Source organism: Perca flavescens, chromosome 16 (genome assembly GCF_004354835.1).
Source record: "Perca flavescens isolate YP-PL-M2 chromosome 16, PFLA_1.0, whole genome shotgun sequence".
Classification (NCBI taxonomy): Eukaryota; Metazoa; Chordata; class Actinopteri; order Perciformes; family Percidae; genus Perca; species Perca flavescens.
This window is the reverse complement of record NC_041346.1, coordinates 3,892,324-3,917,400: the sequence shown is the minus strand read 5'-3', so window position 1 is coordinate 3,917,400 and position 25,077 is coordinate 3,892,324. Positions and strand designations below refer to the sequence as shown.

At 38.1% G+C, this 25,077-nt stretch overlaps 2 protein-coding genes across 4 annotated transcripts; one reads left to right on the top strand and one right to left on the bottom strand.

The window, feature by feature from the left end:
- Positions 1-3,443: 3,443 nt before the first annotated feature.
- On the bottom strand, positions 3,444-7,588 carry LOC114570648 (uncharacterized). 2 transcript variants are annotated; one of them, XM_028601050.1, is made up of 8 exons: positions 7,399-7,588; positions 6,619-6,743; positions 6,027-6,473; positions 5,713-5,938; positions 4,952-5,172; positions 4,518-4,662; positions 4,306-4,415; positions 3,444-4,201 (listed from the first exon to the last, which is right to left on the bottom strand). In XM_028601050.1, exons 1-8 carry the CDS (start codon positions 7,457-7,459, stop codon positions 3,890-3,892), a joined length of 1,647 nt encoding a protein of 548 aa, XP_028456851.1. In that variant the 5' UTR covers positions 7,460-7,588; the 3' UTR covers positions 3,444-3,889. The 2 variants fall into 2 exon arrangements, with proteins under 2 accessions (XP_028456851.1, XP_028456852.1); XM_028601051.1 differs by having other exon boundaries at positions 6,027-6,342.
- Positions 7,589-7,960: 372 nt separating this feature from the next.
- Positions 7,961-22,851, top strand: LOC114570647 (uncharacterized). 2 transcript variants are annotated; one of them, XM_028601049.1, is made up of 6 exons: positions 7,961-8,289; positions 8,726-8,848; positions 9,327-9,389; positions 9,592-9,720; positions 13,761-13,814; positions 22,769-22,851. In XM_028601049.1, the coding sequence occupies exons 1-6, from the start codon at positions 8,017-8,019 to the stop codon at positions 22,790-22,792; spliced, it is 666 nt and encodes a 221-aa protein (XP_028456850.1). In that variant the 5' UTR covers positions 7,961-8,016; the 3' UTR covers positions 22,793-22,851. The 2 variants fall into 2 exon arrangements, with proteins under 2 accessions (XP_028456850.1, XP_028456849.1); XM_028601048.1 differs by lacking the exons at positions 13,761-13,814; positions 22,769-22,851 and having other exon boundaries at positions 9,592-11,980.
- The last annotated feature ends 2,226 nt before the right edge of the window (positions 22,852-25,077 follow it).

Here is a 25,077-nt window from a genome sequence, read left to right as displayed (position 1 = left end):
CATGACAACGACCCGAAACACACAGCCAGGGCAACTAAGGAGTGGCTCCGTAAGAAGCATCTCAAGGTCCTGGAGTGGCCTAGCCAGTCTCCAGACCTGAACCCAATAGAAAATCTTTGGAGGGAGCTGAAAGTCCGTATTGCCCAGCGACAGCCCCGAAACCTGAAGGATCTGGAGAAGGTCTGTATGGAGGACAGGGCCAAAATCCCTGCTGCAGTGTGTGCAAACCTGGTCAAGAACTACAGGAAATGTATGATCTCTGTATTTGCAAACAAAGGTTTCTGTACCAAATATTGAGATCTGCTTTTCTGATGCATCAAATACTTATGTCATGCAATACAATTCAAATTAATTACTTCAAAATCATACAATGGGATTTTCTGGATTTTTGTTTTAGATTCCGTGACTCACAGTTGAAGAGTACCTATGATAAAAATTACAGACTTCTACATGCTTTGTAAATGGGAAAACCTGAAAAATCGGCAGTGTATCAAATACTTGTTTTCCCCACTGTAAATGCATTTAATAACACCTACAAAATGACTGTGAAAGATTAAAAACAAGCAAACAATATATAAAAACATCACTCGCACACAGCTGAGGTTGAAAAACTGTAATTCCTCCATCCCCCTCACCTGTGATTCCCTTTCTAACGTCTGATTAGCACACATACACACAGGTGCATAGGTGACGTAGCAAACAAACCATTCACACAAACCTACCACAAACACACAACACACACACACACACACACACACACACACACACACACACACACACACACACACAGACAGACAGACACATGGCTATACGCAGCAAAATATATGTGTTGTTTGAAGTATTGTACTTCCCTACATTTTTCAATCACATCCGTTAAAAAAAGGTCCCTATGGTTGCTTTAAGTATCTGTCAACAAACTAAAATCAAAAGCGTGATATGGCTTTATGCCCTCATCAAATCGCAAAAGACTGCAATTTCATTAAATAAGTATAAAATAAGATATTAAATAGTAGGTATAAATATAAAAAGTATATCTCCCCCACTGTTAAAGGTGCTCTAAACATTTTTTGTCACATACTGCAAACATCTAACACTATCCGCTAGCTGCCTGTCCCCTGAACCCATTGTAAAAAAACACGGTGTCTGTAGACAGTCCAGGCTAGCCGACAAGAAGGATGTGGGGGTTGGGGGGTTAGTGCGCATGCACATGAAGGTGGGTGTGGGGTGCGAGGAGAGAGAAGTGTGAACAAGGAAGTTAGCTAGAGGAGAGCTGTTCTCGACAATGACAACGAGCCTAGCCTCCTTTTGTTTGACAATACTTTGAACGTCAACAAGAGGTGACGTCGCGTAGAGCACCTCTAAAAAGTAAGTAAGTGACTTTTACTCTGAGCAAATTTTAAAACTACTTTTAACTTTGTAGATAATTATATGCTAAAAAGTTGATACATTGATACAGAAATAAATAGACCAAAATCTCCATACGATATTATGATTGATAGTGTTTTGTGCTCAAGCATGCAGTCATAGAGGTGTTGGTTAAAAGTTCTCCGGGCGAGACACATCGGCATTCCCCGAACAAAGGAAACACTGACGCACAGATGGCTTAGCTTAAGTGGTAAATATAAGATAGTTAAGGTCACAGTAGCCTCGAGAAAAGTACATTGAGTAACAAGTAGATACAGGAAGAGAATGTACTGTTAGTACGAGCAGAAGGGGAAGCAACACAGCACAGTGGCCCCGACCCTGGCGTGTGTTGTAAGAAGATAACAGTCCCGGTGCTGGACAAGAAGACAACGCCCCAGAGCGAGGGAGGGTATAAGAGTTTAGGGAAAAGATAGAACGGGGCTCACTGGAGAGATTTGTGGACCGGCTCTGACTATTTGTCTGTTGCTAGGGAAACTTAGTCTCTGCTTTGTGATCCCACAGATCTGTGTCTGTAAATCTCATGCTTGACTAATTAAAACATAGTCGTTCGAACAAAATAGTACTATCGTCCAATTGATTATTGTGTAGGATCGGTGTAAAACCAATTCAAGAATATGCGGGGAAGAATAATTGAAGTCAGGTTTTGGTTTATTTAGGGACACACGGGTGGATTTCCCCAACAACTTTTACCTGAGTAGATCTTTAAACCGGTAATGGTACTTTTACTTAAGTAGAATATTTTTGTACTCTTTCCACCTCTGGTGCAGCATGTGTGTAAAATTACCAACCTCCAATGGTGTGTGCCTTCCATTTTCCCTCCATCTCTGCCCCTCTGTGTCCTGGAGTCATGTGGAGCCACAGAGAGATGAGTAATGAAATCACCGGAGAGGGAGTTCGCAATGGGACTGCTCCGGCTAATGTTTTGTTTGGTATTAACATGCACAAGGCACTTAAACTCCCACTGGTTTGGATGAAAAAACATTTGGAATAGGGCTCATCAATCAAAGGGCACACACACAGGAGCTGTCAAAATCCTGGGGTGCTCTGTGTATTTGTGTGTGTTACATTGCTCAAAGGAATTGGTATTATAAAGGAGAAACTGTCTCTATCCTCTACAGCTGTAATGAACCATTTTAATCTCTTCCATGGTTGAGACCAGAGGAGGGTCGTGAGCACATGTGGTGCACCTGGACAACCCTGAAGCCCTGGTTTCTACACTACACCCCACATATCCACCTTATTCATAAGGTTTGTTTTTTATGGATTTCAGTGTGGAAGACACACCTCATTATGTTGTTGTACTGGAATTAAAACTGTAGTCATTTGTTGTCATATGGCTACAAATCAAAACACATTTGTGGAAATTTTATTTTAAGTTCACTATTTTGCAAAAAAAAGGTGAATGGGTGAATAGCTAATACCTGCAAAAATTACGCTTATTTATACGTAATTTATGCACTGCAAAAAGCCAGCTTAAAAAAACAAGAAAAAAAAAGTATAAAAATTAGGTGAATATTACTTAAAATAAGCAAAATTATCTGCCAACAGAACTAGAACATTTGACTTGCCAAGATTTTCTAAAACAAGAAAAAATATCTAACCTCAACAAACTCACAGATACCTTAAAACTAGTGTGTTCTCACTGATAACAAGTGCATTTGCCTTAATACAATTAAAATATATAAGAATTATTTTCTCAATATGTTGGAAAATTTTCTTAAATTGAGTAAATGCTAGTGCCATAATCTTGTCATAAAGCTACACATTAGGCATTATTTTATTGATACAATAAAAGCAGTTAAGGTGGTTTTTTCTCAATATGGAGCATAATTTGCTTGAATTTAGCATCTACTTCTTTACAAAATTCTTGAAATAAGGCAAAATCCCTGAAATTTACATTTCATATTAATGCTTAAAATCAGTAATCCTGACAGTAATAGAAAATGTGAAAGGCTTACCTAAAAAATAAAAATATGAGTCAAATATCTCATCACCTCTTTATTATTTTTTTAGGTGCACGTCAGCAGAGCATACATGAAGTCAAGTCAAGGCTGAAAAGCTGAATGGGCAAAATTAAACTATAAGCATCTGACAGAACAACTTTCTGATAGAACTGTCTGACTTTCCAAGAGGATGAAAAAACAACAGCTCCTCCAAAACACACGTGTATCGGGGCATATTATTAATGTCCAGGCCTATTCAGTAATGAACTTCTTCCACTCAGCCATAGCTTTTTTATATGACAAAGTCATATCTCGGTCATGGATGGATGTCCTGTGTGTGTGTGTGTGTGTGTGTGTGTGTATGTGCACTTCAGCAGAGTATACATGAAGACCACTGGTCAAGGCTGAAAAGCTGAATGGGCAAAATTAAACTATAAGCATCTGACAAACAACGTGTCTGACTTTCCAAGAGGCTGAAAAAACAACAGCTCCTCCAAAACACACATTATTAATGTCCAGGCCTATTCAGTAATGAACTTCTTCCACTCAGCCATAGCTTTTTTATATGACGAAGTCATGTCTTGGTCATGGATGGAGTCCATGAGGACTTCTGTCTGCAGCACAGAGAGGAGTGTGGCAATACACTTGGGATATGTAAGATGAAAGGTGTAGTAACATGCAAGGATGTACATCACACTGACAGAGAGGTCCTCCTTTGGGAAGATCAACACAGGCATGGTTCCAATGGCCAGTATGCAGTTGGTTTCACAGACAATCACAACAGGGCTGGAGAGTGGTCTCGCCTGAAGAAAGGTGTTGGGGTCTTCTGCTGACTGAAACAAAAATAAAAAAACAAAAATGATCACTTAAACAATTCACTGTTAAGAGAATATGATCAAGTAATATGAAAAATACAGTACATGAATACATTTCTTACCTTAAGGATGTGAAGCATAGCTGCACTTGCATGTCCTAACTTCTTGTGTGGAGCCACAGGTGATGGGAACAGGTCTGGCAAAGCCTTAATCACGGCAACAGATTGCTTTACTGAAAAAAAAAAATAGTGTCATTATCTTTACTGAAGTTGGTTATTTAAAAAAAAAAAAAAAAACTTATACTAACATGGGATTCTCAATAAACTGCAATTACCTTTATCAGACAACGGAGGCCTCATTACTTTTTTAAAAACTCCATAAAACTGTGCCTTCTCATAAAAGGTTTCCCAACGGTTCTTTAGTTCAGGTATGTAGTGAGAGTTTTCCTGATCGAGGATCCTCCGGAGTTCATCCATTATCTGGTACAGAGAGAAAGACAAAAATAGATCATTAAATACATAAATAGAGAAAAGAAATATTACAATCTACATTCCAGTTAAAATCAAAATATATCTTTCAATGTGTGTCAATTTCTTAAACTACTTTGGAAGTAGAATTTGTGGACTAAATTAATTTGACAAACAGGACAAAACTATCACTTTCCACAAAAAGTTGTGTAAAAACATCTACCAGGTCCCAAAACTTGAAACAGTATGTGCAAAATAGAACTTAGCCAATAACCCAATATATGCAATTTAATTTGCTTACATGATCCAGTTCTCTGAAGCAGGGATATGCTTGAAGAATCTCGGCAGGCCTGTCCTGCTCCTTAAGAACATCAGAGTCAATGTATGCCCGTCTTGCTTGGTATTCAAGGTCCAACAGCTGGGCAACATCCTTCTTATTGGGTCTGGGCTTGGATTTGTACAGCTCCTGAAGAATTTTGTAATGCCTTGCCTGGTTCTGTGGGCTATCAGTAGTTTCAGATCCTAGAAAACACCATTTAACATTTGTAATGATGAATGAAATTACAATCACTGTTCCTATTATTACAGTTTGATGGAACCATACAAAATCCATTGACATATAGGATAAAAAACTGTTAAGTCTGATAGGCCTGGTACCAGGCCAAGTGTATTACTTTGATCTGTTTTTAGTTTAGTTTTTATGGTTTCTAAAGGACAAGGCTTTAATGCAACCAGAACATCAGTCCATATTCAAGTTTCACTAATTCACTTTTGATAACAACAACAAAACAACTTCATTTGGAGACTGTATATAATTTAGTAACATTGTAACTGTTACTGACACTGACAATAGATAACCTGAGGTTTAACCAAAAAGACCAAGATTATATGTATTAGTTTTTTTTGAAGCTCTCACTAGATCTCTTTTAGGTTAGCCACAGCTCCCAGAGAAGAGGTATGACATTACTGTTAGATGAACAAATTTAAAAGGTATGGTATTCTCCCTTGTTAATAGTAAAAGTTGCATTAATACCAAAACACAATCTCATTATGTGTTCTTACCATCCACCTGTTCAGCCTCCAGGGAACTGCATCTTGATTGTGGTGATCTTTCCAAGATCAAAGTTGAAGCAGTGGACCCAGAGTCATCAGTAAGTGTCTCCTGGCTGCTGCTGCTGCTCTCAAAGCTAAGGGCCCGACGCCTCTTTCTCGAAGGAGTCGCTCCCTGCTTCTTTTTGGGGGTTGTCACATTCTGGACCCTTTTCAAAAGCTGCTTTTTCACAGATTCCTGACAAAACATAAAACACATTAATAAAAATGTATGTGGAAATTAAGCCATACAAGCACTGATCTGAATTAACTGAGCAGTGACATACCCACTCAGCTCCACCGGCTGCAGATTTGTCCCGCAGCATTGGGTAGTACTCTATGAGACGCTTAGCCATTACAGTCAGTTCACGGCTGCATGGATACTGGAACTCATCCCTTGCAGCTCTCTTGATGGCAATCATGCTTGTTACCGTATTCCTTATCAGGCGACAACGAAGATCTTTGGAGAGTGTATAGTCTCCTTCTTGTCCAGCCCGCTGTTTCTCAAAAAATATGCTTTTTGACTGCTCCAGCTCTGTGTCTGTGTATACAACATACTGTGGGCTAACAAGTTGTACGGTTCTGCTGGTACCATGTTGGTTTCTTGGGTTTGAAGAGAGGAGAGGGGTAGAGGAGGAGGATGGGGAGGACAATGGGGTTGAGATTGAGGGAACCGTGTTGGCATTACAGGTTCCAGAGGAGTTGCCTGGTCTAAGCTGACCTGACTCTTCACCCTAATAAAAGGGCAAACATGTATTTCATTATAATTATAAGTGAAGAGCATTGAACCACAACAGGGCCAGGAAATGCTTCGTTGATATCAGGTTGCTATCACAGTATGGTTATCTAACATCCCAAAATGTTTAAATCGAACATTACCTCATTTTCATCATGTGTAATTCTCCAAATGTCTCTCCTTCTGAAGAAGTGCTCAGGCCCCGGAAAGAGATCACGCAAGTCCTCCTTGGAGAGACTGGGAAGCATGTCTGCACTTATACTAGCAGCTGGAAAACACATTCAACCACACTGTAAATATATAATCTAATAACATAAAAAAACTAATTATTAAGTCACATTCTGTATTTAAATGGAGAATCACCTCACAAGCAGGAGCAATGTTAGCATTTAGCTAGGCCTTAATGTTACATTAATGACAATTAATATAAGGTAAAGTTAGGCCTTACCTTTCCACTAAATTCATGAATCATTTTTAAAACACCAACCATTCTGACATTGGCCAAAAAAAAATTGGCTATGAGAAGGCCTAACGTTAGGTTAGCTATATCATTATGTTGACTGATAATGTTAGCTAAGCCACAGTAAGTCACAAATAATAATGAAACGGCGCCAACTAGCCAGCGTTAGGCCAAGCTAAAACAATGCTAAAATTAAGGTTAACTGAGCGAACTGACTAACTTTAAAGTTACAATTTGCACCTTAACACAGTTTCTGGCAATAAAGTACTATTAATACATTTTCAAGACATGGCTTTTTGTGTGGTTATTAGCTGCTTATAGCCAAAATTAACACGATTTTAAAATTAGCATGGTATGACTTAGCTAGCTAGCTAGCCAACTTCACAATTAACATTAGCTTAGTTTGCTAAAACATGCCTGAACAAATTAACAAAATAACGTTGTTTAAAATAAAAACAATTACCTTTTAATACTGCAATTGTTGTAGGATCCATACCCGGATAAGCCCTTATATATTCATCCATAGTTTGTTAGTGTCCAGATGACTTGCGGAGGCTAGAAAGTATTTTTGCACGGCAGAGAAAAGCTAACGTAAGGTGATGGCTGTAACTGACCGCCCGGCCGCAAAATTACGAATCCCACTATGGCCACGCCAAGACCCGCCCTACGAAGCAGCTTGATTGGTTGGGGTTAGGCATTTCACCTCGAGTCCCGGCCTTGACAGACAGTTTTAGCGCGTCCCCGTTTGGAACGTACCATGTCATAAAATGGGGGTGACTTAAATACTAGAAACATACTACAAACGGAGAATGTGATGACTTGAATGTCATTATTTAAAATCAATTAATGTTCATAAAACATGTATAAAGATGTACCACACACCACAAGTTATTAACATTAAGGATTATGATCAATATAAATAAATACAACTTAATTCACAGATCTCCCCTATGCTGCTAGATAATGGAATGCAATTACATCAGAAATATATATCCTGTGATTTACTTTACCCCTCGCATTTTTCATGGACTGCAGAGGAAACGTCTCGCTCATTTTGTAAAGTATTTTGTAAAACTTCAAGATGCTTTGGCGCTGCGTTATCTGCCTCGTTTTCCTCACTTTTTCACTGAAACAGTTATTGAGCCATATTAATCGAATGCACAGCCGTAGCCCTGATTTCAGGTTGCTGTGTGGTATTGACGGATGCACTGAGGAATATCGAGTGTATAACTCATTCTATCATCATGTGAAAAGAAGACACTCTCAACACCTTATTGAAAGCAACAGACCAGGCGATGGCAACCATGTAGGTGAACAGCCACAGGAGGAGAATCAAGGAACACACCAGCAACAAGTAAGTAGTCAAAGGCTCTAGCATTCATTTACTTTGTTACAATATGGCGTCTGTGTCTCTGTGAATGCGCTGTGGGCCGCACTTATAACCGTTCAGCCCTGGTGGTGACATGTGGAGCGGTAGAGATGTTCGATTCCCGCTCAATCTCATGCCTTACAATACGATTTTTGAATTTGGATTTCTGATTTATTTGATTACACACTTCAAGATGAGGATAAAAATCAGTAATTTACAATTTTGAAAACCTCAAACAAATAACGAAATGTTGACACTTTATTATGTGTGTTTAATCTATAACAACAATAGCTGCACATCTTGGTTTATGTGAAAATGATCAGTTAATGTGAAAATGAATGAGCATACTTCATCTAACACCATCCAACATAAATCTATTGGTGGAATGTAAAATCTTTTGTTTCTTATATGTGACACACAGGACAACATTCAACCCAATCAACTTCCAGAGGACTCTAGTATCACCAATCAACAGCTCTGTACACCTGATACAGATGAAGGGCAAATGGACATTAACCAAGATGGAGCTGCCACAGTACAACCAGTAAGTTACTGTTAGTGACGGTCTACTGAAATGTACTATTAGGAAAGTACAATGAATATTTGGCAGACAATTCAGACAATACAGTATATGAATCAGTCTGTACTTTTATCAGCATATATTAGCTCATAATTGCCAACTACAGTAATGTCTGATTTGACACCTTATGTATGAATATAAAGAAAAAAAATGCTCTATGAAATTTAAAACATAAGTGTTTTAATACTAACACTAAATAAGCATTCAGTCAGAGCTGATTTCTTTGTGTCCTAATAGTTATGCCAGGATGTGTTCAACACTTTTAAATGTTAAAGTAGGCCTATCCATCTTTGCTCATTACATCCTTATTGAGTACTTAGTTTTATTCATAACATTCAGGGAAACGCCTTCACAACCATTTCTTCGGTTACTAACATTGTAGTTAAAAATCAGAAGAGATCTCATTACATCAACAACACTTAATTCATTTTCTACTTTTTAGGATCTGACAACACAGGCCACTGCCTTTGTCATAAATGCCCGGGCCAAACATCGTCTCTCACAGGTAAGATGCTTGTTTACTAATAGCACAGTATATATTTACTTATTTACACATTAATACAGAGCTTTTTTGTAATGGTCCAGTTATGGTTGATGGTCAATGTCCATGCCTCTTCATCCACTTCACTTTGGTTGATTCCTAATGCTAATGTGTAGGTCATAAGCAAAACTGTATATTACAAGTATCACACTTTTTTCATTTTCAGAAAGACATGAATGACATTGTTGCTGGAGTGCAGCAGTATCAGTCATCATTGTTGGACAACCTCAGGGGGCAGATGAAGCAAGTACTAAAGAATCATTCAGGAAGCACATCAGGACACCTTCAAAAAGAAGTAATGGGCATATTTGATAATTTTATTGACCCTTTTGCAAGTGTTGCAACAACATTTCGACAGAACAGTGTTATTAAGAAGCAGTTCAGTGTTGTGGATGCAGAAGAAATTCCAATTGCTCGAAGCATATGCAAGACGAAACGTGGAGGATCTAAAGACTTTTTCATCAAAGACAAAGTATTTCATTATGTACCATTAGTCAAAAGTCTAGAACAGTTCTTATCACATCCAAGGATATGGTCTATGATTGACAAGGGACCACAGAGGTGCAGAGAAGGTTTTTTTGTGGACATTGTTGATGGCACCCTTCTAAAATCACATCCCTTATTTTCAGAGATACCAAATGCTTTACAGATTGTTGTATACACAGATGAAATAGAGATCTGTAATCCACTAGGATCATTTGCATCAAAAAACAAATTATTAATGGTGTATTACACCTTAGCAAACATAAATCCGAAATACAGGTCTAAACTTGCTGCTATTAGGCTACTTGCGCTAGCTAGGTCAGTAGACCTCCGTCAATGTGGTGTAGATGTAATATTGAATAGAATCAAAGAAGATATGGATGCATTGTACCATGGTGTTAAAATGCAAACTATTAATGGACAGAAAACTGTTTATGGTGCCATGGTCTCCGTTTGTGGCGACACTCTGGCGCAGCATGAACTTGCAGGGTTCAAAGAGGGTGTGGGCTTTGCCTACAGTAAATGCAGACACTGTGAGTGTACTTTTGAGGACATGCAGTCCCACTTCAACGAGGATTCATTTACCAAAAGGACCTTGAAAAAGCATATCAGACAAACTAATGAAATAGAAAAGGCAAACACAGACTTGCTTCGCAACAGCCTAAGAACAACATATGGGATCAATCGCAGGAGCAAATTAGTTGACATGCCTGCCTTTGATATTATTCAACAGACTCCGCAAGATATTATGCATGTTATTCTGGAAGGAATAGCTCCTTTGGAAATCAAGCATGTTTTGAATCATCTTGTTCAGTCAGGGCAGATAGATCTGGACTCTGTGAATTCTGCTATTCTTGGTTTCCCTTATTCCCCTCTGGATGTTAGAGATCGGCCATCCCCAATTTCAGTTAGTACATTAATGTCAAATGATGGTAAATTAAAACAGTCGTCTGGTCAAATCCTTGTCCTGCTAAGGATATTGCCATTTGTTTTGGAAAGCTTGAAAGCCAATGCATATGTGCATTTGATCATTGAGCTAATAGAGATTGTGCAAATAGTGTTTGCACCTGTTCTTACCATTGGAACAGTTTCTAGATTGAAGTCAGTAATTGAAAATCATTTGAAAAAATGGAAGGAACTTTTTCCAGCAAACAGTATCACACCTAAGCAGCATTATATGGTACATTTGCCATCACAGATTAAGTCAATGGGTCCAATGATTAGACATGTGCATGCGGTTTGAGTCTAAACATTGTTTCTTTAAACAATGGGCTTTGAAGATCAATTTTAAAAATATTTGCAAGTCTTTGATTAATCAGAATCAAATGTACGAAAGCTGCCAAAATGCCGACCCTTCAATGCACCCAATCTTTTCAAATGAAAGAGAGATGGGACCTGTATCTGAGGTTAAAGATCTACAATATTTACATGGAAAATTAAGAGACTTCCTAGGTTATGATGAAGTAAACAATGCTGTATCAGTCAAATGGCTTGTGATAAATGGCAATAAATACATAACTCAAAAGTCAATGATCCTTGCCAAAGTAGTAAATGATAATATGCCAGAATTTGGACTGGTCAAAAACATATTTATTGTTGATTCTAGGCTTTATTGTTTAGAATATCAACCATTTCAAACTATACACTTTGATAGAAATATGATGGCATATCAAGTTGAGGTCCCGCATCTTGCACAGGCTACTGAGTTAGTGGATGCTGAAAAGCTAGTTGACTTTACCTCTTATTACACAATGAGCAGCAAGAGCCAAACCTTTGTACAGGTCAAATACCATCTTGGGGATGTAATAGAATTGTACAACACTGACAAATGAGTCATTCTGTGTTCCCAAAATATGATATGACTTTTGCTTTTAAAGAAGCTTTGTAATTTGACCATGGAATATCAAATTAAGGACGGTCAGATGAAATCCTGTTGCAGTGTACAAAATGATCTGAATGTTTGTATAAAGATAAGCTATTTCTGTTTGATGTTTTACATTTTAAAAAGTTAAATGTTTAAATGTTACATATTAGATGTTTAATCATTAGATCAGATGTGCCAAGTGCCAATTTCCAGTATTGTACCTACTGTATTTTTATATGAGTACATCATTTATATTGTCTGTTTGACAATAAAACAAAAGATTCCACTTGGATGTTCTGTTTTTAATATGTGAAGAGTTCAAATTATAATAATGTCATCATTTCTTATTTCTATCTTAAAATAAGAAATTATGACTTTCCAAAAAGCAGTTTGAACTTTTCAGTGAGGATCAAATTGCTTTATAACTATGGACATTCTAGTTTCAAGCATGCAGTTGCACAGAACAAGTCATAAAATCTCACTAACAAGTTAAAATATCTTATTAAGATAATTTAGGACCTCAACACTTAAAACAAGTAAAATACTCAAACATAAAATCTGCCTGGTAAGTAAACATTTCTTATCAGAAAAAAATAAGCATATATTAACTTGATTTAAGATATTTCATCTTACTTAGATTTCAGTTTTTGCAGTGTGCTTCTGCGTAAAATTTACGCCGTGGCTACGTACCGGACACTAGGCTGTAGGCTGACCTGCATAGGGTTGGGCATTGTTTGGATTTGAACAATTCTGATAGCAATTGCGATTCTTCCTTTCGATTCCGGTTTTTATCGATTCTCGATTCCGATTCTTTGAGGGGTGGAGTTGAAATGGGCAACATGCTTATTTCACAAATAAGAGGAAAGTTTTATTTTGATTCCATAAACAACATGAAATCAAGGAGAGGGTTAACCTTTCCTGCTCCAGACACACACATGCCGACAAGATGCACACACCAGCGCACAACTATAAACTTCAGGCCACTTACGTAGGCTACGTAAGCTCTGCGTGGAGCCTCCGCACAACCATAAATCACAGAAAAAATGATAGATAGATTGTGTTGAGACCAAGGGTTACTCAAATATTCCCCTGAGAGACATAGGATTTTGAATGAAGGTACATGTAATAAAGGCTCTGAGTACTTCTTTCACCAATGACACGGACATGTGTGAACATAATGTAGTGTTTTGGGGACGCACGGAAATTGCTTTCAAATAAATGTATGCAATTTTTGGATAAAAGATGGATGTCATTGTTAAAGGGGTTCACCAGTAAGTTGAGGGTTCGGGTTAGGACAGATGCTGTAAAGAATCATAATTTGCTGGACTGATGATTCCGTTTTGTATATTAGTTTTGAAATGTCTGAGCAGATCTATTACTATATCTGAAGAACACTGATTCAAAATACAACCAATACAGGAACTCATGCCCAGGCGGCGAGACCTCTTGTTATTGTACAAAGTTAGGCATAGTTTCTATAAAAATATTGATTAGTGCAGCTTAAAATCATTACAGCGTACAGGTTGGGTACCAACAGAAAAAGTAGGAAAAACAGGGTGACATTATTGATATTTTTGATGAAAATATAAGGTTAAGGTATACTGTATATGTCCGCCTACTAAAATTTGGTTGGCTTCAGTAATATTTCAAAGTAGGAAGATTGGAAAGGATAGTTACAGGTTACAGGTAAGTAGGCCCACGGCATAGCCCTATAGAAATACAGTATGTTTGTTCCAGTATGTGTTTTCAAGAGGGAGAAAGCAAAGAAAAAAAAAACATAATAGAGATGAGTGAATATCTTCAATTGTACAGACACAATGTGCCATGGCCAGACTGTGTTCACACTAATTGTGATTTAACAGCTTCTGTGAATGTCAGGTACATGTCATAATTATCTAAAACAAACAGCAACATGTGGATGTAGATGCGTTTAAGGGTAATCTCAGTGTGAACAGGGTTAACAGATTGGCTCCTTTGTGTTTTACCAGCAGAGAGCAGCATGGAGTAACCTGAACAGAGTGTGCCAGTGTGAATGTCATGGGGTAGGTTACTGGTAATTCCACCCTAACTCTGTGCTGTACGAAGTGAAATTTTTTGTTTGAACTTACTAACAACATCTAAGACAAAAGTCGGAATGACCTGATCATGTTTTTTTGCTCCTAATCCCAGTCTCAGTCCTTTGATATAATGAAGTCTACATAATACAGCAATGTATACTTAGATTACAGTAAATCTACATCAGCCTACAGTTGAACTGAATTTTGAATTCCCCTCCCTTTGCACACAAAGCATACAGTAGTATTCGCTATCAACTATAATCGCTATAAGTCATCTGTCCCTTCACAATTTTTTAAAACATTTGGGAGGACCCATTGTGTTTGTGAATAGAAGTGTCAGTGTGATGGCAAACTTTGCCAACGATTTTGAGAGCTTGAACAAAATATTGTTTTCAACCAGCACTAACAAAAGAAATACTGATGCTTCTATGTAGAGTAGTGGGCCTATTTGTCCGTGTCCAGGGGCCCATAGTCTCAAAATACACCAATTTTAAACACTATGGATACAAATGTCACGTGTCTTAATTTTGCAATCAACTCATTCTGAATTCAGACATTTTTGTTTGCTCCTATGCATGAACACCCACATCCAGCAAATATATATTTTGTAAAGTTCATGCCTCAACCTGAAATCTTTCAAAGGTAGATATTTGGGACTTTTTAGTTGGACACATGCAATTTTTGAGTTCATAAAGTTCACAGAGGTCTTGCATTTCGGTCACAGTCCTTCAATATTGCAGCTTCTTCCCTGCTTTGTTGTAAAGTGTCTAGGTCTTAGATACTCCTTGTCATGTCTTCTTTTATATGATTCCCCAAGCCACGGGTCCCCAGAAGGCTGGCCTGACAGAATATCAAAAAGAGCAATTTGACTGGGCCTTTGAAATGCTTAGCTGTAATGTCAGTCCAGGGCTCTTTCAGATAGAAAGAAGAGGGAAATGTCAGTGCAGATTTCTATCAGCCAAGTCAATAAAAAGTGCCCTCTTGGTGGCCAGCTGGGCCTGCCAACAGGACAACTGCCCTTTTATTGCTCATATTTTTAACGCTTTTAGCCAGGATTTAGAGATTCATTTTAACATTCAACGTGCACACGTTTCCCCCCTCAGGGAAAAGGACACCAAAACAAAAACTCTTAAGTAACAACATTTACTTGTTGGAAAGGTAAAACTTTTTCGTTTATGTCCATCACTGCTGGGTAAGGACAGATTCTCTTCAACTTTCACCTTAAAAGTCTCTGTCTGTAGGAGTCAGAAATACACAGTGAACATTAACATGCACTGCTTTAGTGAGTGAAGTTGCTTGCAGTTCTTCATGTAGGACTCCAATACATTTTACTAAACAGTCATAATAATTGGTATTTTATTGATCTTTTTAATTTTTACATTTATATAAATGTTATTTGGCAGCCATCGTGCCATTTACAACCGGGGGGGGGGGGGAGGACTCAGACTTTTGTTTGTGCATATGCACTAAACAGCAGCTTGGAGTATTCGGCCTTCTTGGAGACCCTTTATAAAGTCCTGTATGGGGCATGTATGGAGTATCAATAACATACTTGAAACTTGTATGTCGGTACCAGGGAAGAGTGGTTAGCAAATAAAGGGGAAACTAATTTGTTAGAAAGAAATAACAATGGCGGATTTAAAAAAAATACTGAGTAGGCTACTTATTTGATAAATACTAGGTATGGTATTATTGTTATTGTCAATGTGGTATATAGGTACAGCATGGTAACAAGATAGAAAAATTGTGGGAACCGGTAATCACAAATATTAATAAAGTTATGGCATAATTTATTTCAGGATTACAATATATTTACAAAAAATAACTTTTACCGATAACTTATTATGTGCATGTTTGTATAAATAAATAAATAAATAAATATATATATAAGTATATATATATATTTATATATATATATATATAAATATATATATATTTAGGAACATTAATGCAGTTGTGTTGTCCAATGTAGGATCCAAATGTTTAAAACTGATGTTAGAGAAGAACCTACACCAGATATATCATGTCATATCATCAGATCATGAAGAGTAATTGAAACAAATACATTTCAGTCAGAAGCAAAAAGTATCTAAAGGCTTATTGGACATTGTACAGTTTAAAGAATAGTGTGGCAAGCTATTCCTGACTCACAATGTCATAACAACCTTTTTTTGAAAAGCAAGAATCCAGCTGTGGTAATGGCTTTGACATTTTAGCACACTACCATCAGGACAAGGTGTTCAAACTATGGGACGAAGTATCACTAGTACAGTCCAGGGTTTTTAGGTTGTATAATGATGCCCTGCTGTCCGCCCGCCCCTATCTACTGTAAGTATGCAGGCTGTAATATGTAGCATTGTTTGTCCCAGTACAATTACAAAAACAGACGTTTAATACAAATGTTGTTACTAAGTTTCATATCACAGTAAATAAGATGCTAATTTGTCGATAGTCGCTTTTTGTAATTAAAGTCACTAAGAGGTCTAAAAAATTGCTAAATCTAGCGAGGAAGTCGTGAAGATGGCAACACTGTCCACAACGTTAATGCTGCCTCGCTTCTTGATTTCCGAATCTACGGAGCTGCACAAGTGTGTGTGTCTCTGGGTGTGTGTGTGTGTGTCTGTGTGAGTGTGTGTGTGTGTCTCTCTGTTCATGGAGTGATAAAAAGAGATATCTAAAATCCCTTCTGAAAAAATCTTAAAAATATGTCGGCAAAATGAAGAAGAAGTTTGTTTTGGACATCTATGCAAATGAGTACATATTTAATAAGATCATTTCTCATTTTCACAAACTTTTCAGAAAACTTGTAACATTGCAAAAAATATTAGTCTTAAAGTGTCCATATTATGAAAAAAACACTTTTTCTCGGATTTGGGATGCTGTTTTGAGTGAAATACGGGTTTCTGAATGTGTTCTGCCTTCCGCTCCAGGTGAGCTGTTCAAAATCTGCAGGGCTTTCGACGTCACTAGCCGAAACGAGGTGGCTAAACCATGTTAGCGCTATTCAATTCAATTCAATTTTATGTATAGTATCAAATCATAACACGAGTTATCTCGAGACACTTTACAGATAGAGTAGGTCTAGACCACACTCTATAATTTACAAAGCCCCAACAATTACAGTAATTCTCTCAAGAGCAAGTAGTGCGACAGTGGCGAGGAAAACCTCGGACAGACCCAGGCTCTTGGTAGGCGGTGTCTGACGGGCCGGTTGGGGATATGATGAACAGTGGCGATAATAGTCACATTAATAATGGAACAGTGACTTCAAATGGTAGTCGTAGTAGTTCATGTCATATCAGGGCGCTGCAGGGCGTTACAGGATGTAGTGTGGCCCAGCAGAGCATGGATGGACGTAGCAGGAAGCAGCAGGGTTCAGCAGGACGCAGCATGACACTGCAGGGCACCGCTGAGCTTAGCAGGGAGTGCAGCAGGACCACGGCGACAGCTGCAACCAAGATCTTGGTGCCAACGTTCTCCAAGGAAATACACTGGGTAAAAAAAACATAAGGACTCCAGGGAGTAAACTCCCCAGAAGCTATGATTAATAACAAGCATTTCTGGGACGGGATGCACACAAATGGTAATAGAAAGGGAGAGGAGAGAGCAGCTCAGTGTGTCAAAGGAAGGAAGGAAGTCCCCCGGCAGTCTAAAACTATAACATCGTAACTAAGAGAGACAGGACATAAGGAGAGGTAGCCTGTTCCGGCTTGAAACTCTCCACTGCCGGATTGGGCTGTGCTGGCCTGCCTCCCTCTACTTTTGTTATATATTATTAATCTAACAACTATGAAGAGAAGCAGGTGGGCCTGGTTAGGCGGACGCTGCAACTCCTCACTCCCTAACTATAAGCTTTATCAAATAGAAGAGTTTTAAGTTCATTCTTGAATGAGGTGACAGTTTCTGCCCCCCGAACCCAGATTGGGAGCTGGTTCCATAGGAGAGGAGCCTGATAACTAAAGGCTCTGGCTCCCATTCTACTTTTAGGCTACGTTCACACCGCAAGTCTTAATGCCTGATTCTGATTTTTTGCTCAGATCCGATTTTTTGTTTGACTGTTCACATTACCTTTTAAAATGTGGCCTATATCAGATTCCAGTGTGAACTGTTTGCGGTTTTGAACTGACCCGCATGCGCAAAAGAACAATGACAATGACATCAGACACAGCACCCTGTTGCACTAAAGTTAGGGAGGTTATGGAGGAAGTCAGCATTTTTATTTATTATTCAGCTTTTATTTTTTTATTTTGTATTAAAATGTTTGTGTAATGGCAGCCATGCGCAGGTGCTGAGGAGGAGAAGACTGAAGAGAAAGAGAGACAAATTTGCGGGGTTATGGCTGCAGCTTCACTACAGAGGTCTGTGTTACCGTACGGCCAATTTGCACGTCAGGACCGCTACGGGCCTCCACCACTCTGGCTTCGCTCTCGCACAGGCTCCACCTCCCCGGCGGTGCGGCGACTCGGGCCGGTGGTGGATGAAATCCGCCTTGGCTGTTCACACTGCGGTCGCATTGAAAAAAATCAGATCTGGGTTGGATTCATGACCACATGTGGAAGTGGCCTGAATCTGATCTGAAGAAATCAGATCTGGGCTAGATTTGAGTGTTCACACTACTTCTGAAGAAGCCTGACCTGGTCACTTGACCCCACTTAACTTAACTTGACCTCACTTTGACCTGCAGTCTGAACGTAGCCTTAGAGACTCTAGGTACCACAAGTGCATTCTGGGAGTGCAGTGCTCTAGTGGGACAATAAGGTAATAGGAGCTATTCTAGATATGATGGTGCTTGACCATTTAGAGCTTTGTAGGTCAGGAGAAGGATTTTAAATTCAATCCTGGATTTTACAGGAAGCCAATGCAGAGAAGCTAATACAGGAGAAATATGATCTCTTTTCTTAGTTCTTGTGAGAACACGCGCTGCAGCATTCTGGATCAGCTGGAGAGTCTTAAGGGACTTATTTGAGCAACCTGTCAGTAGGGAATTACAATAGTCCAGCCTGGAAGTAACAAATGCATGGACTAGTTTTTCAGCATAGGTTTGAGACAGGATATTCCTAATTTTGGCAATGTTACGAAGATGAAAAAAGGCTGTTCTTGAGGTTTGTTTTAGGTGGGCGTTAAAGGATATATCCTGATCAAAAATAACCCCTAGATTTCTGACAGTAGTGCTGGAGGCCAGGGCAATACCATCCAGAGTAGCTATGTCTTTAGATAATGAGGTTTGGAGGTGTTTAGGGCCCAGCACAATAACTTCAGTTTTGTTAGAGTTTAACATCAGAAAATTATAGGTCATCCAGGATTTTATATCTTTAATGCACCCTTGAAGTTTATCTAGCTGACTGGTTTTGTCTGGTTTGATTGACAAGTATAATTGGGTGTCATCCGCATAACAGTGAAAGTTAATTAAGTGTTTCCTAATAATATTACCAAGAGGAAGCATATATAAGGAGAATAGAATTGGTCCAAGCACTGAGCCTTGTGGAACGCCATGGCTAACTTTAGTGTACTTGGAGGATTTATCATTAACATTAACAAATTGAGATCGATCAGAGAAATAGGACTTAAACCAGCTTAGAGCAATTCCTTTAATGCCAACTAAATGTTCCAATCTCTGTAACAGGATTGTATGGTCAATAGTGTCAAATGCAGCACTAAGATCTAGTAAAACAAGAAGTCCTTTGTCTGCAGCAGTTAGAAGGAATTTTCACCAGTGCCATCTCTGTGCTATGATGCATTCTATATCCTGACTTAAAGTCATCAAATAAACTATTGCTATGTAGAAAATCACATAACTGATTAGCAACCACCTTCTCAAGGATCTTGGATAGAAAGGGAAGGTTAGATATAGGTCTATAGTTTGCTAAGACCTCAGGATTGAGAGTGTTTTTTTTCAGAAGAGGTTTTATCAAAGCTATTTTAAATGACTGCGGTACATAACCTGTTAATAAGGACATATTGATCATATCTAGTAATGAAGTGTTAACCACGGGTAACGTTTCTTTGAGTAGTCTCGTTGGGATGGGGTCTAAGAGACAGGTATATGGCTTAGCTGAGGATATCTTTAACATTAATTGTTGAAGGTCTATAGGATAAAAGCAGTCTAAGTATATGTCGGGAATAGTTGTTCTTTCTAGCGGTCCTGCGTTTAAGGGTGAACCTTTAGAAGTTGAGGGCAAAAGGTGATAGATTTTATCTCTAATTGTTATAATTTTATCATTAAAGAAGCTCATGAAGTCATCACTACTCAGAGCTAGAGGAATAGATGGCTCAGTAGAGCTGTGACTATCTGTCAGCCTGGCTACAGTGCTGAAAAGAAACCTTGGGTTGTTCTTATTTTCTTCTATTAGTGAAGAGTAATAGTCTGATCGGGCCTTTCTTAGGGCCTTCCTATAGGTTTTGAGACTTTCTTGCCAATCCAAACGAGATTCCTCCACTTTGGTGGAACGCCATTTACTTTCGAGGTTTCGCAAGATTTGTTTTAATTTGCGAGTTTGGGAGTTATACCAAGGTGCTAGTTTCCTCTGCTTCATCATCTTCTTTTTGAGGGGAGCAACAGAGTCTGAAGTCGTCCGTAGGCAGGTCGTAGCACCGTCTACAAATGTATCAATTTGAGAGGGACTGAGGTTAACATAAAGGTACTCTATTATGTTAAGGCATGACATAGAGTCAAATGCTGTTGGAATATCTTCCTTAAATTTAGCTATAGCACTGTCAGATCAACCCAGTATCACGCCTAAGCGTGTAATACACCCGCTGGTCCACTGGGTTTTGCGTGTATGTGTGTGTGTGTGTGTGTGTGTTTTGTAAAGAGTTCCAGTTCAGAGAAAACATATTATACATACTAGTGCAGTGCCTGTACAAAATCAATTTTTGTGTGTTTTTAGTAATTGTTGGTTTGATGTGTTTGAGTGCTCATTGTTACAATTACACAGCAAAAGTTCAGTGACATTTTTATTTGTGCATGGTAGAAAGCAAATATTGATACTGACATAATGACATACAATAAAAATGGATAACTGAACTACATTATTGCATGACAATGTATAATGGTGATATTAGGTGACATATGGGTATTTGTGTACAAGTAGCAAGAGTTTAGATTAGATTAGATTTACATTAGTTTCAACTTTGTTGTCATTGTGAAGAGTACAATTATAGAGACAATGAAAGGCAGTTAGCATCTAACCAGAAGTGCAAAAATGCAGAAAAGTGCAATGTGAACAGTATAGACAGGTAATGCAGTATAAACAGAATGACATCTAGTGCAGGTTAGACAATAGTATACAGTTAATGAAGTGGTATGGTGTACAGTAAGGACATGTGCAGTAACATTAACATCCCTTCTGTAAAAACCTTTGACTCTTATATGTCGACAAAATGAAAACAAGAAGTTTGATCCCGGCTTTATCCAAATGTTCAAATTTTTTGTTCTGGACATTTATGCAAATGAACGCATATTTTATGCAATAATTTCTCATTTTCAAAAACTTTTCAGAAGACTCGTAACATTGCCAAAAATATTTGTCTTAATGTGACTTTGTCCTCACTCTGATTTCAGTGAAGATCAGATTAATGTGAGCTAAAGGAACAAACCTCTACACAGACTCAGATATACAGGAATCAACCAGTGTTGTAACAAAGTACAAACACTTTGTTACTGTACTTAAGTAGAATATTCACATATATGTACTCTACTTTGTACGAGGGACAGAAAATCTAAAGTTTAGTTTCATGTGCTCACGTGAAAATGAAAAGCCTTGCTGTTAAACAGAAATAGCAATGGTGAATCTTAAAATGTCAAAAGGCAATTACCAAATGTAAAATTCAAAAGATAAAACTTCAAATTGAAAATTATCAATTATTTTTTTTCTATTTGAAATTTTAATTTAAGTATTTCTATTTAAGCTTTTTCATTTCACATTTTGAGTTTCATATTTGATGTTTCTGTCATTCAATAAAAGATTTCAAAGATTTCAGTTTAAGCATTTATTAAGCTTTAAGCTTTACATTTTCAAATAATCATTTTACATTTCAACTGCTTTTTCAGTTTCCTTTTTCTTTTTTAAATTTAATTATGGCATCATTTTTCCTAGTAGCATATTAAAATAATAATATTTTTAAGTTGATCTCGCTTCATTTTCTCTTTGGACTTTCAATTTGAATTATGATTAAATATATCCTCCATAAAATAAGGAAGCCACGATGAAGTTAATTCAAGTTTTTTTTAACTTTAACTTCTAATAATGAAGCACATTTAATATCATAACATTACTTTTGATACCTAAGTTCAGTAAATATCAGACACTTTAAGACTTTTACTCAAGTAATCCTCTAAAAGGTGACTTCAACTTCTACCAAAGTCTGTTTCTGGTAACATACTTTTACTTTAAGTATTAATTTTAAGTACTTTATACTGGAAACAACCCAACAACAAAATAAAGACACAAAACTCAGTGATCTCTTTTGATGTCTTTATTGAAATGAATAAATATGAAATGAATGAATAGTTGAGGTTGGGGCCCGTCATCCACAGCCAACCACAGACCTTTTTTACCCCTCTGGGCCTCGTGTCGGGGTCATCTGGCTGCCACAGCTCTTCCTTTGTCGTTAGGACATGAAGATGGAAGATCTGGACCTGGAGCTCGATCCGTGAACCAAGAATTGAAAGAGGAGATAGTGAGGAAGTGCCCACCAAAGCTTTTCTTTCTTTTCTTTTCTTTTTAAAAAAAAAAATCTCTAATCAGCAACTAAGTTTACTCATGTAGCTCAGTGTAAATTCTGTCAGGGAGACGTCATTTACGTTTACTCGCTTCTCTTAAACTGATCAGCTGGTGGGTGGGTGTTACGGTCGTGTAAACCAATCAGAATCGGGCACGTATGTTCAAGCCAATCACAGCATTATTTCCTTGTTTTAAAGCTGTTCTCTCTTCTGTCAGTTGTCGTTTCAGACGAGAGTGTGACCCGCCACCTCCCCTTCTGCCTCCAGGCTTCTTCGACCAATGTGTCTCGTCTTGTCTGGCTAACGGCTCCCTTTTGGTTCTTCCGGTCTACGGATTTTAGTCGCCACCACCAGTGTCTTGACTCCATTGGGGGATATGTTTGGTTGTCTGTAAACCTCAATAATATATATATATTTATATATATATATTTATATTTATATTTATATTTTATATATATATATATATATATATATATATATAATATACCCCTTCTAAGATGGAGTCTAGTCTTCAAAAATTATATGTATTGTCTTACTTTGCAATTGTTTATTACAAATAAATGTTTGCATATCTGCAACAACGTCTCTCCTGATTGAAATACTCGGTTAACTCATTCTGCCCTGTCAGTCTGAGTTTTCTACAACTATCCCTTCCCCCACTAATCCCCCACACATCTGAGTATGTACAAGTAAAAACAGCATCTGTTAAAAGAATCATTCACTCACACGATCTCATAGTATCGTACATCATCAGATATCGCTCCTCGTTCTTCCTCCACGCTGTCGGTGGCGATCCTACGTCTGATCGTTCTGTATGAAACGGAGAGAAACTTCCTCCAGAGCCACAGACCGCTTTCAGACACTACAGACACCATCTTATTGAGAATAATGTGGTAAAGGGTTTCTCCTCGAATCTCAACACATTTCAGCAAATTCAAACCTTTTTCAGGTAAACTGAAGTTGTTCCTTGTAAATATCTTAATCATCTCTAGCAACAACAAAACAACTTCTCCACCGCAGACAAGGACTCGCAGTTCAAGCTGACTGCTTAGTTGAAATCTCTGTCTGAAGTTGTCAATAAGTGTAGGGAACGCCATGATCATGTGATGGTTGTATATCTTGTTCTTCTTGCTGCAGGTAAAATGAAGACAGTATCTGTGGAGCAGGAGTTTTGTACTTTCTCAGTTTGCTCTCTGATTGGATGATGAAAAAATGGGTGGGATGGCTTCAGACCAGACGTGGCATGTAAATGATCAAACGGTGCACCATTGCTGAAAAGAAGGTGTGTGTAACGTGCTTCAACCTGGCTCCACACATTAACATTCACCTACAGTTCTTTTATTCTTCATTTAAAATCAGAGAGAGTTACCCTAAATATGTTCAGCTCAATGGAGAATACCATACCTGCCAACATGGGGCTGTTGAAAATACGTGGTTTATTGGAGAAATTTAAGACGTGACTAGTCAAAGTGAAGTCAAATAAATGTTTTCTTTCTGGTAGTCTTAAAGATGTTTGTCTGTTAAGTGTCTGGCTTTAAAAAGAACTCCAGACTGCAGTTTACCTGCTGACAGTTTAGATTTCTGTGCAAACAGGAAGTAACAAGTTCCTGTGTGTGTGTGTGTGTGTGTGTGTGTGTGTGTGTGTGTGTGTGTGTGTGTGTGTGTGTGTGTGTGCGTGTGTGTTCTTGTAAAGAGAAAACAAATTATACATACTAGTGCAGTGCCTGTACAAAATCTGTTTTTGTGTGTTTTTAGTAATTGTTGGTTTGATGTGTTTGAGTGCTCATTGTTACAATTACACAGCAAAAGTTCAGTGACATTTTTATTTGTGCATGGTAGAAAGCAAATATTGATACTGACATAATGACATACAATAAAAATAAACATTATTGCATGACAATGTATAATGGTGATATTAGGTGACATATGGGTATCTGTGTGGAGGTAGCAAGTTTAGATTAGATTAGATTTACATTAGTTTCAACTTTGTTGTCATTGTGCAGGGTACAATTATAGAGACAATGAAAGGCAGTTAGCATCTAACCAGAAGTGCAAAAATGCAGAAAAGTGCAATGTGAACAGTATAGACAGGTAATGCAGTATAAACAGAATGACATCTAGTGCAGTTACGTCCATCCATGCTTTGCTGGGCCACGCTACATCCTGTAACGCCCTGCAGCTCCCTGATATGACATGAACTACTACGACTACCATTTGAAGTCACTGTTCCATTATTAATTTGACTATTATCGCCACTGTTCATCATATCCCCAACCGGCCCGTCAGACACCGCCTACCAAGAGCCTGGGTCTGTCCGAGGTTTCTTCCCAAGAGGGAGTTTTTCCTCGCTACTGTCGCACTGCTTGCTCTTGAGGGAATTACTGTAATTGTTGGAATTGTTGGGGCTTTGTACATTATAGTGTAGTCTAGACCTACTCTATATGTTATCTCAAGATAACTTTTGTTATGATTTGATACTATAAATAAAATTGAATTGAATTGAATTATATATTTATTGGTTATTAT